This window comes from Pezoporus wallicus, unplaced genomic scaffold (assembly GCF_028554395.1).
Source record: "Pezoporus wallicus isolate ANWC-B61680 ecotype Strahan unplaced genomic scaffold, APGP_CSIRO_Pwel_v1 contig_5261, whole genome shotgun sequence".
Taxonomy (NCBI): domain Eukaryota; kingdom Metazoa; phylum Chordata; class Aves; order Psittaciformes; family Psittacidae; genus Pezoporus; species Pezoporus wallicus.
The window spans coordinates 8,451,647-8,469,803 of NW_026642423.1; the positions used below are offsets into that span (position 1 = coordinate 8,451,647).

At 44.6% G+C, this 18,157-nt stretch overlaps 1 protein-coding gene across 4 annotated transcripts in view; it reads right to left on the minus strand.

The window, feature by feature from the left end:
• Positions 1-6,005, minus strand: part of ESYT3 (extended synaptotagmin 3) — a 32,805-nt gene extending 26,800 nt beyond the window's left edge. For all 4 annotated transcript variants that reach the window (XM_057430067.1, XM_057430068.1, XM_057430066.1 and 1 more), the window contains exon 1: positions 5,679-6,005. In XM_057430067.1, the coding sequence (XP_057286050.1) occupies positions 5,679-5,963 (285 nt within the window). In that variant the 5' untranslated portion in view covers positions 5,964-6,005. The remainder of the gene's footprint in view (positions 1-5,678) is intronic.
• Between the last annotated feature and the right edge of the window lie 12,152 nt (positions 6,006-18,157).

Sequence of the window (18,157 nt, forward strand, 5' to 3'; positions counted from 1 at the left end):
GCTCACCTCAACCAGGACACTGTGCTTTGGAAAATAAGAACCTGCTTGGGGAACTCAGTTTATTGGTTGTGGCAGCATTTCCCCACCAATATTAACTTAGTGGCAATGGCTTCAGGCAGAAGCAGCACTGTAAGAGCTCAAGCCTATTAGCATACACTATCATGTGTAACACTCCAGTGTTTTCACATCTCAGAGCTTTTAAAGAGGCTAAGGACAGATTAAAATGAAGTAGTCACTTATGCATCATGTTTTCAAGTGGGATGCATTGAATGCCAACAGGAAGCGTATGGGCCCATTACAAAATCCTCCAAGTTCCCTGAAGTGATGACTTGTTTAATTACCATCAGGACAGTCAGATATCAGGCCACTCACAAGTAACTAACTGATCTCTCAAACCTCATCAAGAAGCTGCTGAGTGAAGAGCCACAATCACCTTACTACAATCGCACATTAAAGTCATGGATGTGGTATTTTCAGCCAGTGCTATGAGCTGGTACCAGGTTATTGCAGAAGGGAAGGACAGCACAGCAGGGGACTTTCAAGCTCTGCTCAGCTCCACAAGAGCACCCAAATACAAAGAGACTCCTTCAACTATCATCTAGCTTGATAATAGTCTTTGGGTAGGACAACACATTACTGCCTTGCACAAGAACTGTGAATTACACTCTTCAGTCAAAGGCTTGCTGTTTAACTCTGCAGCTTTCAGACAGGTGCTCAGAGATGTTCAGATGGAATGAACAGTAGATTGCCTTTTATTCCAGTTTCATGTATGACTTCAGAGCCCATTTCCCCTGCTCAAATAATGCTTCAAATTATCTTCAATTATTGCATTAAAAAATGATATTACCATATTCTTTACAAGCAATTTATTTTGATGCTCTAAATAGCAACTTTTCCATTAAATAAGACAACGCAAGGAAATGTCAGCCTACCCAGCTCTATTTGTATGATAAAGTGAGAATACAGCACCAGGAGGGATCAATATTGAAAAAACACTGCTGACATTTTACAGTAAGGCATATTTTGCTAATTGGGGACCTCCACTTCACCTGCCAGCCTTTCATCTTTCACCAAACAGTCCTCTGCCAGGACACATAAATCCTGGGTAGCCTGAAGGCAGCTGGTCCCCAGCTCCTACATAACTGCCAAGTGCCAGTGTTCCACAGTATTCGTACCACAGCTCTGAATCAGTCACAGGAAGGGTAGAGAAGTTACAGAAGTTGCACCGCAAGCTGTCCTTCGAAAGACCTTGCAGCAAGGAGAGAGATGTGACCCAGAAGGAAGGATAGACCAGGACTCAGGGCAACAGTTAAGCTATGACTTTCTCACCACATCCCAGTGAGAAAGTCACAGCCCACATGTGAGATCCACCAGAGTTAAGGGGAGAAATGTAGCACAACATAAGCCACAAAAGATGGCTGGGATTATTCACTAAAGCCAAAGCTGCTAGAGATGCCACTGCAAGAGGCAACCAAGAAGCAAACTAGTGGCTTAAGAGACCTGGAACTGCACTCAGAAGCATCAGGAAACAGGCAAAAACTGTGAGAAGGAGGCAGCAGCTAGATCCACCTTGAGAAAAAGCAAAATTGAATTCACTATTTGGGACACAGACACTGGTCAAACCAGACAGCCCACGGCAAACTCCAAAAGCAACCACGATGAATCACATATCCCTGTGTCACACCTCAGATTGCTGTGATAGGATTAGCAGCCATTTGTGGTACACTTCCATCCCACCTGACACTGCCTCATGCATGTGTTTGCAACACAGCTCCTACCCAGGCACCCTATGCCTCAGTTTCCTTTGACAGATGGAAGGAATAGCGTTGCTGTAGCTCTGTGGTACCAAAGACCACCAGGAGCTCCTTGGCTAACACAACAGGGCTCTCACAGAGGCAAACACCACAAATCGGCCAACTACAGGTTTCTGGTGAAAACCAGCTTTCTGCCTATTATGAAACACCACCACATATCCATGGGTTCCCACATATCCATGGGTTCCCAATACCAAAGGTCAGCTGAGCAGTTCTGCAGAAGAAGCAGAGCTTGGTATCCAGGTGTTACATCTGTATTATCCACTGTCTAGTAAGACATAAGCTCTGAGCAAAGCCTTTCTCACCCACAGGGTATTCTTATTACATGCATGTCCCACTAGTAGAATGAGAGTTCTGCTCTAGTTTGGCTCAGTGACACTACCAAGCTCTGTTCTTATCCCAACAGTTTACTCCAAGAACTTACTGTATGTTTTGGGACATCCCCCCCCCCCCCCCCCCCCCCCCCAAAAAAAAAAAAAAAAAAAAAAAAAAAAAAAAAATAACCCAAACAAACCATGTACAGTTCTGTATTTTAACCACATGCTCTGGACTTCAGACTCACTTCTGACCCTTGTTACTGGTGAGAGCTAGCAGCAAGGTCTTGTCCTCAAGTTTGTCATCAATACAGCACAGGTAAGAGAAGCTCAGAACACTTCCTATTAAGCCCAGAACCAGCCACAAAGAGCTGCCTAAGTTAACACTATCCCAGAAGAAGACTTAATCCTGAAGCCTTGGGCAAGTCACACTATCAAAATCAGTTTTCCCCACTTACAAAAGCAAGACTACTTCTTGCCAATATTTTTGGAATGATGCAAAAATTACTTAGCATTTGAAAAGAGCTTTGAAGATCAAAACCATCAGGTAAGGGCCAATTACCATCAAGTAAAGAAAATGTGTAAGTTTCTACATGGCTCCACCTTGCCCTGAAGCAGGGCACACCAACAATTATAGCAACAGCAAAACCCATGTCTGACACAACAGTGACATTCTCTTCAACACAGGAATCTATCCATGGGGGTGTGTGTATGTGTTTGCTTGGGGTTTTGTTTGGGGGTTTTGGGTTGGTTGGGGTTTTGTTTTGTTAGGTTTTTTGGGGACACACATACAGGGTTTTTAGCTCCCTGTGCAGGGGCAAAAACAAAAGTATAAAGAAACCTTTTGGTCAAAGGAGGAATTAACTGGCAAAGTTTTAAAAGGACTGCTCTGTACCCAGTAATATCAATTCATCCTGGTAAAAGGAGTTTAACATCAGGAAGAAATCCAGCATGCTCGGACATTCTCACCTGCAACCTGCTAAAAGCTGCAAGAGCAACACAAGACAAATCACCATCACCAGAATGAAGGAGCCAGAATGAAGGTAGAAGCCCAGCTACCTCTGTGCCAGGCACTGACTGGTTTTACAGAAGTCCTGCTAAAGGCAGCACAGGCTGAAGTCACCTCTCCAAGTCACAGACCTGGCTCTGCTCAACGTGAGCAGATTTTCAGCCTGGTCTCCTGAGGAAGCACAGCCTGCCCACGTAAGATGTCTAGCATAGGAACGCCTCTATTCCAAACTTACTGGCTGGTTTCAGCCAAGAAACCGGTGCTGCAAAAGAACTGTGCAAGCTCCCTGAAACAGATGGTTGAGTCGATGAGGGAAACCCTCCCTGCGCCCCCTCTGAAGGAAAGGCTGCAATATGAATGCATCTCCTAACAGCCGATACCAGGACTGAGCAGAACCCGAGTCACATCTGAAGGAGCCACTCACTGCGCTGCTCTAAGGGAGAACGGTTTTTAACCAAGCAGTGCAATCAGTGATTGCTCTTAGTTCTTCACTGGATGGACCCTCCTCATTTTACCACAGGACACATGAGCAGACAACTATTTACCAGTCCCCTAAGACACTGCCATTGCTTCACAACTCCAGAAGCTTTTCTAGGATTACAACACTGCACATCCAGCCCTTGCTTCCCTGAGCCTGAATTGCATTCCTACTCCCACCTCTGCATGTCAGGAGAGAAGAACACAAGGGACATTTTTAGAGCTGTTTCAATTGAAGGTTCATGAACACTGAAAGGCAAAAATTAAAGACAAAAAAAGATGACACCACAGAGAATAAACTGAACACACAGGAGGTGAGACTCAGCCCCCAAGACAGGCACAGGGTAGAAGCAGATGATCAAATCAAAGAAGGGGATAGAAGAAAAATCTAAAACTGAGGAGTTTAAAAGACTATCAAGCACAAATGTGGTGTGGAAGCAAACACCACTGATGGAGAATAAAAGTTACCACCATAGAAAAGGAAGAGAAGTGGCAATATGGACAAATGCTAAGACTAAAAGCACACAGTTGCAGCCCCTTTACCCATAGGTCCTACATCCTGTCTTCCAGCAGCCAACTCCAAGGATTCACAAGTCAGGAGCGAGGCCTCTGAAGACAGTCTGACCGCACCACCTCTACGAGTATGTGCTAGGCCGTTGGAGACAGCGCTGAGATCCCCCTTAAGCCTTCCCTTCTCCTGAAGGGTGCTGAACAGCCCAGGCTCTATCAACCTCTATGCACGTTTCAGGTGCTCCAGACCCTGATCATCGGAACAGGCTCCGCTGGAGTCTCTGTTTGTCAAAATCCTTCCTGGGAGACACAGTGCTCATGGCGCTGCCTCCTGAATGCTGAGTCAATGATCCTTTCCATCGACCACCAGCCCACACACTAGCAAAGCCTGACACTTTCAGCCACAAAACCCAAGAACTCTGGAGGGAGAGAGAGAGAGAGTGTTGTGGGGGGTGACGCTGATTTTTCAACACTAAGAAACTCAGTTTCTCATTAGCAGGATTCAGGCCACTTGAGGATAAAATACAACACTGTTCTTACAGGATCAGGGCAAGAACTGACACCACCACACTCGTTAATGCTCAGGGTTATGTTAAATGCTCTGTCAATACAAACAAGCAGAAACTTCATTCAGACACAGGCTTCTGTGCCCAGCGGGAAGGAACATATGCAGGGAGCTGCACCAGCTCTGCTAGGAGACCCTGGCCTCACTTCTCAGAAGTGCCAACTGCTTTCGTTTCCCACACTATTAAGAAAAGCCAAGTGCTGTAGGCTATATAAAACAGTTTGCTGACTATAAATGTCTCCATGCAACACTCCTTACAAATAGAGCTCTTTGATATTCTTTCTTACAAGAAAGGCATTTCCCTACCAGTCCCTGACATGTTTTAAATGCTAAGCAAATGACTATGAAGGAGGAAAAAAAAAATCCTCATTCTTTTCCATTATCAAACCAAGGCTACACAACAAATAACCAAAGACATAGAATAAAACCTGCAGCTATTTTTTTGAGTTTCTTCATTTTAAAACCTAGAGTAGCTAGGAAAATACGTGAAGAACAAACAGGAGTTGGCTCTCCATACAATCAAGAGATGGCTCTAAATATTGTTTCTGGAGGCAGAGAATACTATGTTTATTGATTTTTATGTTCTTCCAATGACACTAAAGAGAAGGGGAAAAAAACTTCTGGATGAGAAGGTCTAAAGTAAGTAACGTCTACACCAAAATACCTGCAATGCAACAGTAGATATTTGAAACAAGATTTCTCCAGAGATACAGCAGTCTCTTCTATAAGCATGGTTACAGCAACATGCGCATCTCCTCGACTAAAACAACTTCCAGTTTAGCATTCACTTTACTGATCAAGACCTCAAAATCAGAGACGTTACCGCTCGGTCCAAGGCATCGCTGCTACCTCTGTTCTTTGCCCTTCGGCTGCTCGCTACGGGGCACCCCGCTCCCCATACTGCTCCGGCTGCGCAGCCCGGAGCCTCCCGCCGCACACCTCACAGCGTGCCCGCTGCCGGGGCTCTCGCCGCTTGAGTCCCCACTCACCCAGGCGGGCAGGTGCCTGGCGGCCAAGCCCCGGCACACCGCCTCCTGCTCATCCTCCAGCAGCGCGAAGGCGGCAGCCAGCCGGTCGCGCTTCCACCGCCGGTTGTGTCCCCAGCAGAGCCACAGCGCCAGCCCCAGCAGCACCCAGCTGCCGCTCAGCCCCAGGTACCCCGCCAGGTAGACGGGACCGAGCCACAGCAGCGTCCGCGCGGCAGACGAGAGCAGCAGCCGCGGCAGGGAGCCCGACCGCCGGGCAGCGGGGAGGGAGGGAGCAGCGGGATGCATGGTGCGAGCACGGAGCCCCCCGCTCCGTGGGGTCGCCCCTGCCGACTGCGTCGTCCCCGCCCGGCGGGGAGGCGCGACCCCGCCACGGGGCACCAGCCCAGCCCGGCCGCCAGCGCCGAGTGCCCGCCCCGCCCCGCCCCGCCCCGCGAGCTATGGCGCCCCCCAGCGAGCGCGCGCGAAGCACCTGAGGGGCAAGCCGCGCTATGGCGCCCCCCAGCGAGCGTGCGGCGGGGGCGCGCACACAAGGGGCAGCCTGCTGGTGAGAGGGAGGTCACAGCGTCCAACAGGGAAAGGGGTGACAGTGGGGAAACCCATCACAGGCACGGCAAGGCGTGGACCAGCTGATGGACTGCTGCTGAAAAGGCGTCTTTTCACTTCCCACCTGCCCGGGACACCTCTGCTGCAAGATATGGGGTCACCCAGCACTGAACAGGCTGACCCTAGAGGGGCCTGGATTGCTCCACACATTGCTATGGTCCAGTTCTTTCAGAAGACCTAACCAAATCCTGCTTGCTGCTTAATATAGAAGGATATGAGGCATAAACAGCCTTTGGTTCTGAACAGCCATGCAGCCCAGAGCAACCCACCCACCCTTGCTGCTTGGAAGAATAAGAGTCTTTTTCCCTCCTCTTTTGATTTTGATGGGGATATTGGGGGGGTGGGGGGTGGGGGGGGGTGAATTTTGAGATACTGAGAATTATGAATTAGGGAGTGAAGCATTATTTGGGCACCATGAGACACTTTTTGAGATGCTTGTACTCCCAGCAATATTAATTCTAAAACTTTCTGTACAGACCTTAAAAGAGAGGCTGTAATCGTACAGTTCGACACTGTGTTTCTGTGTTTTCTACTGCAGCTGTCCCTGGATCAGGCAAATGCCACTCTTTGTTCAGTGGATAAGTCTGGAACATCAGTGAATGATGTTTTGATTGTGGCTCCTCTTAGATATTGGATGCACAAGATAACAAATGATGAGCCAGGCACAAGCCTCCAAAACAAAAAGAAAGGAAGCTGACCAGGACTGGGAGAGCTAGGTTTGGCCTCCATTTTGCCATGAAATTGATATTTAATTATGGGTCAGTCAATAAATCAAACACCACCACAAGTGATCCTCATTTGTATGTCAATCATTTCGCATGACTTATCAGGAATAGAAATTAACTCAGGCATCTGAAAAAATCAAGACTTAAATACCTTGCATTAGACAAACTCATGCATGAGAGATCTACTGTTAACAGGCATTTTTGGAAACAATCCCCCAAATCTTTCTCTTCTGTTAAATGAGGATGAATATGCTCTTCTTCCTGTGGGTGTTGCAAAAGCAAGTCATTATAAAACACATTTAAGAAAGTGCATCTTTACACAGTGCCCAGTAAACCTGTAGAACTTGAAGGAGGCTGCAAGGCAGACAGGTCCAAAATGGGACTGGATTCATTCTCAAACAACAAGGCCCATACATGTCCTCCCTAACATCACAGATACACCAGCTGCGGGTGCTGGGGGGAGGCTGTGGGTAAAGGACTGCAGGAGGGACAGGGCCTCCTTGCTAAACAGCAACTCCTATAACCACTGAGAGCAAGTGGACTGAGAGGCTGGCCCAGAGGGCATTTCTGTTTGTAAAGCTGTAAAGACCAGAAGCTGGTGGATCTAAGGACTAGAGTAGCTGCCTTCTTGATATCATACATAAAAACCCCATGCAATGGTTATTTTGCACGATTATACACATCGGGAGATTTGTTTACAGGCAAAACCACACATGGTTTTGTTCTGTGATCAAAGACTGAGGCTGAGGCTGACTTGTTATTTGTTTTTCCTCACTGCCATTTAAAACTTTGTAAAACATCTTCAGTGTGACATCTCAGCCAGGGGATGAAACTTCACGTGGATAACCTCAGCTCCAAAGTCTGACCTTTCTGAAAACCAGAAGCTTCTGAAAAAAAAGGGAGGCTTTTTAAGTGATTTGAAGCTTAGAAGGTTACTTTTGCTACCAGGAGAAGTTATAACAAAAGGTGATCCAGTGTTTTCCTCCTTCAAATTACTACTCTTAAAGAGTTTGAGATAGCTCAAACTCGGAGAGCTATGCATTTTAGAAGCACCAACAGGTGGCAGACTATAAAGCACGGAAAACAGAGGGGCTGCGGTGAAATACGTACTGGATAATTTCATAAACTGACTTTTTTTCTGTTTTTGTTTCTTTATTTTTTTTCTTATTCTTCATTCAGCTGATCACAAACCCCTAAATTCAGAGGAAAGGATAAGAGACCTCCCGCTGAATAAATTAACAGGGCACTTTCAGTCCTCCAGCACAGCCCACGGCTGCTGTTTCGTGATGGAGATACTTCCATGAAAGCAGAACTCTGCGTCTCATCCTGCACTGTCCCGCAGGAGCCCAAGCTCAGAAACAGCCACACTCTCCTGAGCACTGCTTGTTCCTTTGCTGCCAGCCCTTCACCTTGTGAAAAGACAGGTCCTTTCTAGAAATAAAGAGGTTTTAGGAACTTTAAACAAATTACACAAATAGCATAGAATTTCTTTACACTGCCTTATGCTACTTAAAAATTTTTAAGTTAAACAAAAGAAAAAGAGGAGTAGAGGTGAAAAATTACTTTTATCTCAACAGGTAACACAGAGAGCTGTTCTCAAACCAAATATTGTGCCCATGATAACATGTCTGATGCTAACCTTATGAAGTTTAACCATGTCAAGTGCAAGGTCCTACACCTGGGTTGGAGCAATCCCAGGCACAGCTACAGGTTGGGCAGAGAAGAGATTCAGAGCAGCCCTGCTCAGAAGGACTTGGGGGTGTTGGTTGATGGGAAAATGAACACGAGCCAGCTTCAGTGTGCGCTCGCAGCCCAGAAAGCCAACCGTATCCTGGGCTGCATCAAAAGGAGCGTGACCAGCAGGTCCAAGGAGGTGATCCTGCCCCTCTACTCTGCTCTTCTGAGACCTCACTTGGAGTATTGTGTACAGTTCTGGTGTCCTCAACATAAAAAGGACATGGAACTGTTGGAACAAGTCCAGAGGAGGGCCACAAGGATGATCAGGGGACTGGAGCACCTCCTGTATGAAGACAGGCTGAGGAAGTTGGGGCTGTTCAGCCTGGAGAAGAGAAGGCTGCGTGGAGACCTCATAGCAGCCTTCCGCTATCTGAAAGGGGCCTATAAGGATGCTGGGGAGGGACTCTTCATTAGGGACTGTAGTGACAGGACAAGGGGTAATGGGTTAAAACTTAAACAGGGGAAGTTTAGATTGGATATAAGGAGGAAATTCTTTCCTGTTAGGGTGGTGAGGCACTGGAATGGGTTGCCCAGGGAGGTTGTGAATGCTCCATCCCTGGCAGTGTTCAAGGCCAGGTTGGATGAAGCCTTGGGCAACATGGTTTAGTGTGAGGTGTCTGTGCCCATGGCAGGGGGGTTGGAACTTAAGGTCCTTTCCAACCCTAACAATTCTATGATCCTATGATTCTTATAGCCTTTGAGACCTCTGTTTACGATGGATAGTAGTGGCCCTTTCAAGAATAACTGTTTCCTGCAATTTTCATAAATGTCAGAGGAAATACTGAATCACAAACCAAGAGGACAACTTAAGACCTACCAGTTTCCTACAGGCGAAAGTATGACCTTGATGGCAGCAGGCTGCTTTCAATCACCAAATACCTGAGCCACTTGAAGCCAATCTTGTTTTCAGTTACAGGAAAATTCACAACCTGTTTCTTCCAATATACACAGGACAGTCACCAAGGTAACGACCCACGGCTATTGTTCTGGCCTGTGATAGTCTTCACCTCTGATTTACAGATATCACCAGTGTAGCCTATTAACACTGGTAAAAGTATATGTTATAGCTGATTATGACACAGGGATTTCACAGAAACTGTAAAGCTTTGAAAATGTATTAGTACTAAATTTGCTGTCTCTCAAGCTGGCCATGGTAACTAAGGCAACCCATTTTAAAGGTGGGGAGCTATGAAAAACCACTGCCAACGCTTTTTCTTTTAACTATAGAAAATCTGCAAAGGAATTAATCAGAAATACCGATGAGACATCAAAGGCTTTACTGAAGATGACTTTCTAACTTAACTTTCTTGTGGCTTCAAGGTTTGTGATCAGTGTGAAATTCCCACATTAATGCTAGCAAATATTACAGGGGCACTGTGTCTTTTCTCTGTGCATCCACAGCAAAATAGAAAACACTTATGTAAGGATAAAACCTTACTCCTTGCGGTAACAGAATGACTTCTGTATCAAGACCTGATTAAAGCAGTTGCCTCTTTTGGCACTCCTTGTCACTTGACAAGAAATTGTTATTTAGTGTCCTCTGAGTTCATACTCTCTATCCACGCACTGTTCACCCTGTCAAGCAAAGCCATACCAAGATTTTGCCATCATAGGGCAAAAGCCTTGTATCTACTCCTGCTCTCTGTTCTCAGGTAAACACTCCCACTGAGTCCAGAGTGCACTTCTCCAGGGAAAGCTGCAGCTCCTTCATTCTGTCTGGTTCTGTCTGGAAATTAAATGTGAGCTGGGCAGCTCAAATGAGCCCATGTTATATTGTTCAGCCAGGTATATTATTCTGGCTGGAGAAGTGTAATATGATCATAAAAATAATTATGTACGTATATCTTGGTTTGGGAATCATTCCATTGGCATAAAACAATACCAACCTCAGGCCTATCTGTGGGATACTGACTAGCTAAACCAAGACTGATCTAGGGCTAAATAGTGTTATCTATAAACCTGCTGTGGAGTGGTAAAGCTAATGGTATTTCTTCTCAAGTGAAAAATAATGAAGAGCGTAGGACTGAAGACCAGTGCTTTAGTTGGGAATATGTGCAAAGCCAGGCTGGGATTACTCTTTATTTTAAATTCTCTGCACCACTGTGCTCACTCTCCCATTCTGTGCCTTCTCTCTGCCTAGTTCGTGGCTTCTCACTGCTTTTATGGCCGTGGTCAGTGAAGAGAGGCACTGAACAGCTGGTACTTTTGGCAATATAACAAAACCAGGAGCAGCAATTTATTCCATATATCCACCTGTTCTTTCTACATCAAGGCCATTAATACGAGGGCAGTGCAGTAGGGTGCAGAGTATCCGCCACAGGAGGTAATGGGTGGTGTGGTCCAGCACCCCTTGCTCAGCCTCGTCCTTCCTGTCAGCAAATTCCACACTGCTCTGGCACTGAGAGGCACAGTGGACATCTGGGTAAGCAGAGCGCTGAGAAAAGCTGTGTTTTGGATACACAAACTATATAACTGCACTGATGAGGCACGAGAAAGCGAAAGAATGCAAACTGCACTCTCTAACAATAACAGAGGGAGGAAAAAAATGAACTTGCTTTACGGTGAGGACACGATTTTCTGGTACTTCCGAGTCGGTCTGCGTGCGAGCTGGAGCTGTCACTTTCCTGCTCTGGGTACGACTCAGATTTTCACAAGACGCATCGTCATACCTTTGTGTCACCTCGGGGCCTCCGCTGACCCGTAAGCAGCTGGTGCCACCTGCTGAACACTTTTACTTCAGGAAGGCAGGCTGCAGGAAAGAGCTATCGGAGGGTTAGTTAGGACCTGTCCGCCCAGGTCAGATCCCTGGACGCTGTCACAAGATGGCTTTGCATCCCACCGTTGATGTCAGTATGCAGTCCAGATTTGGTAGGAAATTTATGATCTGGATTGAGGAAAAATAATTTTTGCTTGAAAATCAAATCTTGCTGAAATTAGACTGCATTTCACACCTAACAGAATCAGCAGAGAACTGCAACAAACCACAGGAACTCCCATTTATTTTTATAAGTCTTTGCTGAGTACAACTTCTATTACTGTACTATATATTTTAATCTCAGAAGCACAGCCTGTTAAATCTGTTTGGTTTAAATATTGCCATTGTTATAACATTAATTTATTCTATTTTGCTGTTTGAACAACTGCATCTTCAACAGGATCTGTGAGCACAAGATACAATGTCTTTCATCTAAAAACAGCACAACAGATTACTTGGAGGATAAAATATTTCATAAATTTTGTTATGTCAGTTAGAGAACAGCAAGCAAGAAATTCCTAGGAAAAAAAAAACTGTCTCTACAACCTTTTAAATCCTTTTCTACTTTGCTGAATGAAAGAGCATGTTGGTACAGGCTACTGAAACACATTAGGCTGTAAAAAATGCCTTTCAGTGTGGGATGAATTTCCAGAACAAGCTTATTAATAATTTATAGCTTAGCCTGTAATCTGTACCACTCACATCTTGCTGTATTTTAAATGCTTAAAGGACTTGACTAGGTCACAGAAACCTCTTCTTTATGGAATTCAAGTGCTCAACCTTTGTGAAACACATTAAAAGTGTCAAGCAGTGGGAAAAAGATAATTCATGAACTACAGAACTGCTGTCCCCACTGGCATCTCCCCATCAGCGGTGAAACCAGGAAGGAGAAACTTTCTTGGTTACATTTCTTGGAAGGCTACATCTTGTTTAGCTGACACTTTCCATTTGAAGTGTCACAAAACAAAAGTGTTTCTTGATAAACTGGACCTTATCACTCTCTACAACCACAGGAGGTTGTAGCAAGATGGGTGGTGGTCTCTTCTCCCAAGTAAGAAGTGATAGAACAGGAGGAAATGGCCTTCAGTTACATCAGGGGGAGGTTTAGATTGGAAATCCAGAAAAATTTCCTCACAAAAAGGGTTATCAAGCATTGGAACAGGCTGTCCAGGGAAGTGGTTTAGTGATGGACTTGGAAGTGTTAGGTTAATGATTGGACTCAATGATCTTAAGGGTATTTTCCAACTTAAATGATTCTATGCTTCAATGATTCTATGCTGTACCTAACAACACCATCCCTACAAAGCTAGTTTCTTTACACACAAGCTTCGAAGAAGTAGTGGATAGATCATCTGCTACACCTTCCCCCCACAGAAGGAAAGGAGGGAGGTAAAAACTGACACTTTCTGCTCCTTTCTTTCTGCTGCAGGGCTCCGTCATAACTGCATATTTAAAGTACAGCTTTGCCAGAAGATTCTTCATGTCTGTGGTCTGTGGTTGACGCGGCATGGGACACAGATCAGATTCAGACCAACAGAGTAGCAGCAGGAACAATGCATGTGAAACTGTGATGAATGCTGTTTTCATTTTTGCTGCTCAGACATCCCTTCATCATAATGGATCCTGACAGAGGAACACCTGCCTTCTGTCTCCTACTTGGAGTGTGGGCTGCCAAAGACAGCACAAACACAGTTTGCAATGGCACAGCCAGGCTGGTGCAGGGTTGGGAATTTAGTCAGTCAGAAGCCACTTTCTTCAAGCCAAGTTATTGCCAAGGTGCAATGACAGCCTCTTGCCTCTATGCCAGGCTGCACATCCCAGCTCCTGCTGAGTTTCTGCTTAGTGTGCCTAGCCTTTTCATTGAGAATGGAAAATATATACAACCTGACTGAATAGCTGCCTTTGAAGAGCTCCTACCTACTCTTTTTAGGGTGTGTTTTCAGCAAAAAGTTGATGCTTTAAAATGAAGACCTGAATCTGTGGGAGCCCCAGAAAGGCCAGTGAAAAGCCTGTTCACTGCAGAATCAGTGCTGAAGACATTAGTGTCCAGAAACCTCCCTGAGCAAGCAGAACTGCTGTGTGACAGAGTTTTGCACATGAAGACATGCACTGAGTGAATTTTCAGATGACTTTTCTTAGGTTGTCGTGACCAGCTGCAGCCTGCAAACAAGCTCAAGACTTTGACAGAATTGTGCAGTTCTGTGGAAGCAGTTTACCAAGCAAAAAATTGGTTTCTTTTACCCAGTACTTCTCCCTTTGCAGCAATGGGTACCCTAGAACTGAATAAGGCTAGGCACAGAATAATGAATTGTTTGAACTGGAGAAAGACGTTATGGTGTTAGGTTTTATAAAACACATAGTGGCTGAGAAGAACTTGTGGAAAGAAGACAACTTTGGAGTAAGCTAACACTGCTGCTCACAAACACAAAATCCCCATCAAGAGGAACACGAGATTACAGTAAACTCAGCAGATTCAAAGCACACCTCAGCCACTTCACTGCATCCCTGTGACACAGACAGCTGGGCCTCATGGGCTAGACACAAGCTTTTACCGCTATCCCTCCAAAAGGGATGACAGGTGACATCTCAGCTTGACCATTAAACCCTGACATAAGCATGCTGACAGTGTGCCTTTGTCTAACTGTACCAAACTGCACAGTGCAGTTACAAAGTCCCCCATAGCACTGTGCACAAGAATATCCTTTTTATAAAGAGTTTTCCCTTTGCACCTGCTCCAGCTCATTGCTGGCAAGTACCAGCCCAATCAGAGAGCAGATCAGTGGCAAAAGCAATATTCATCCCAAGATTATTTTAAAAATCTTGGAAAGTTTGAGAATCCTCAGAAGATTCCTTCCTTTTAGTAGAAGTCCTAAACCATAGCCCAGATGCTATCTCTCCATCAGTGAGCACGCTGATAAAGGTCTCCAGCACTTTGTACAACAGCTCTTCTGCAATCTCTTAGTGGCCTCTGCTGGCCAGGACCGAGATGCTGGCATCGGTTTAAATGTTAACAGTCCTGAATCTACCTAAGATTTACCTAGGTATTTCATTGGTGACAACAGTAGAGACACAGTCTACAGCGCTGTACTAATATTCAGGCATCCTACCTGATACTGAGCATGTTGCTCAGGTCACTCACTGTCACCAATACAGTACCAAGGGCCTTGCAAAGTAGCCCAGATTTTCCAGGTCTTTCCTACTTCACATCTGCATGCAGATGCAAGCACCCTTTCTAGTATGTGAGGCACTATAAGCCATGTCCTAGAGAAAATACTTCCCAAAGACTTCTTCATCCAAAGCTTTGGTAAGTGATAAAAGTGCATAGGAGGTATGCAAAAGCATAAGTTGTATGTTGAGACTGGTACTCAAGGAGAGATGTCCTCCATTATGGATAAAAAGATAACTTAATTGGAAAGTAAGAAAGCACTTAACACTGAAGAATATGAGAGTAAGTGACTAGAAACACATCACTGGCTGTTGCAAACTATTATGGCTCCATTACATGTAATGGAGCCAAATTAATACAGAGCAACTGATTGTCTGACCTGCAGTTCAATATACATAACACTAATGCTATTAAAGCCCATTTCCAAAAGCAGAAACTGGAGTAGAGAAGTTAAACAACTGGGTCAGTAATACAATGAGGAATCCTAGCTGGTCTATGATTTCCAAGCCAATGTTTGCATGGTATTTGTGGCCCTGGTCTTATTCAGAGAGCAAGAGAGAGAGTGTTAATGAATCGGGGAAGCCAGCACTACATCTGGGCTTATGTTAACTGGAGTAATTGTTCACTGCTCCCTTCTAAGGTTTAAAAAAGAAAAAAAAAATGCAACCTCTAAATGAATATATATTTTTTTTCTTTATGAAAAACGTAGTGGTTGTTCCAATCTTGTTCGTTTATGAGTTCCATTTCAGATAGCAAATACTGTTCATTCTTAGGGTAAATTCACTGTTGCATATTAAACACTCACAAACAGGTGTTAGGAAGTAGCATTTGGAGCTCTGGACATCAAATTTTTATGTTTTCACTGGGAACTTGCACTAGAAAAAGGAAACATTTGTCTGGAAAATCAGCTAGCTTCTGCCACTCAGTTTCTAGAACTTCAGGCTAATTACCTTTATTTATAACCATCCTTTACCAGGTCAAATTTAATACATAGGAAATTTGAGGGACAGAACATTTTCCTGAGGAAATATTTGTAAATGAGAGATGAAATTCTCCCCCTGCAGAGAGAAGGTACAAGTGTTTGTAGTTTCTCACAAGCAGAGAAGGATGGAGGGGTACTGTCAGAGTCTGAGACAGTTTCTTTAACCCAGACAGGAAATATTATTAGCAGAGGAAACATTATTAGCAGAGGGGCTATGCTAATTTTTGTACTCTTTACTTTTTGTACAGTGCTATCTTATTGTATGTTTTAGCAGACTCTGAAAAGGCTTGAGATTGGGAAAAAATCAATACAGAAATGAGTTACCTGCTGTCCAGAAAAGAAGAATTTGTATCTCTGTGCTGTAGTACACACTGTTACAGAGGAACCATGGGGGAAAGTACTTCACATCCCTCGGTCTGGGTGCCCTCAGTTCTGTGGCTTGGAGCTAGCTTTGTTCACTATATTTATCTCTTTTTGGCACAACAATTAAGATATCCATTTTTCACCTGGCTAGCAAGCAAGCTGTCATACCTGATGAACTGCTTCTGCCACTGTATACAAAGGAAAGACCTACTGGAGACAAACTTTGCCATACTAGCAAAGTGATCAGTATTTTTTCCCTATACAGACGATGCTTGCAGTGCAAGCCGTTTGCTGCTGCTGGTCCTGTCTGGCTCACAATTGTGATCTATGTGGAAACCTTGTTTCCAGATTGTAGCAAGCACCAGATTTAAAAGTAAAGGATTGCTAGTCACAGCATATCTTTCCTTGAAGTCATTCATTTGCAGTCTCTCACAATATAGGCTGGTCTAATATGACACTAGTAATACTCTATCATTATAAACATATTTTTCTCTTTGTTTTTTTTTTCTATGAGAGCTTGGTTATCTTCCACTGAAGGATTTCTCTTTTAGAGATATCATAGCTCCATGTTTTTTCTCTTACCTTCTGATCAGTCTCCAATCCCTTAGAGGCTCATGATTCCAGTAGTTGCCTATCAAAAAGCTTGTTGAAGCAAAAAGAGAAAGGTGGATTATTTTATTTAAAAAAAAGTATCTCCTCTTCTACTCAGGATAATGCCTATAAAATTTGTTTTTTGCATATTATAAAGAAAAAAATTAATGCACGAGAGAGAAAGGGAGAAGAGTCAGGAAAATTCCAAGGCAGGAATGTTCCTATCATTCTTTCCCACATAAAAGAAAAATTGTGAATCTTTGGAGAAAACATGAGAGAAGGTTCTTTATGCTGTGGTAACAGAACTCTGGAGCCCCTTGCCAAAGGAAACTGGAATGTCAAAAAATCACGTGGATTCAAGGAGAGAATGGACATATACTGAGTTTTGTTAAACCGCAACAAGTTTGTTGAGGTTTAACACATGAGGCTCAGGAAATCCCTAAGATGAGAACAGTTGGAGGCTGGGAGAGCTTTGGGGGAGTACTGTAAGTTCTTGTCCTTACTCTCCCCTAAGTAGTTGCTTATGGATACTGGGATAACTCTTGGCCTGAACCCTTATGGCCACTCTTATGGCCCCATGATGCAAAGCAATAATGTCGGGTGAGAAGTCCACTTATCCTCCTACAGGATATGATCATAGCATGGTGCTTTCCATTACATGTTGTTAGGGGAGTAAGGCAAGGCTTAAGTCCACCCCACTGAACCATTCATCACAATTAGTGTCTGTTATGTGGGGCCAGCTATACTCCCAGATGTACACTCAGCTCCCTCATGCTTCCATTTATAGTGGCTGGGGGGCCAGATGCCAAACCAGGTCTATCTGTAGTTCTCCACCAGCAGAACTGCTCTGCTTTTTCGTGACATCCACTGTGATGGCAATGGGAATCACAGACAGAAACTGAGTCCAGTATAATTCCTTTTTTTTTTTTTAGGTGAATTCTTTTGCAAAAGGCTAAAATATTCCATTTGTTTCAAATAAAGTGCTATCTGGGCATGCTTTTTCAATAATGGCAGGATCAGAGTACCAAGGGCCCTGGAGGCTAACAGTTGTAAGAAAAGGCTGTCCTACACCATTTACCAACAAAACCTGGTGAGATGGGATGTGCTGTTCACAACAGAATGAGTGTGAAAAGGTCTGAGATTCTGTTTACTGAGTGTTCTGGGTTCTGCAGTAGCAGTCCTTTTTCTCCTTCTTAGTAGCTGGTGCAGTGCTGTGGTTTTGATTTTCGGCCTGGGAACAGCGCTGATAACACCGATGTTTTTAGTTGCTGCTCAGTAATGTTTAGCCTGACCGAGGACTTTGTGAGTCTCATGCTCTGTCAGGGAGGAGGGGAAGCCAGGAGGAAGGAGAGACAGGACACCTGACCCAAACTGACCAAAGAGGTATTCCATAGCACAGCACATCATGCCCACTATATAAACTGGGGGCAGTTACCCGGAACGGTTAGTTCACTGCCGGGGTTGGGCTGGGTATTGGTCGGTGTGTGGTGAGCGGTTGTATTCTCTTCCCTTGTTATTTCCCTTATCATTGTTATTATTGGTGGCAGCAGTAGTGAT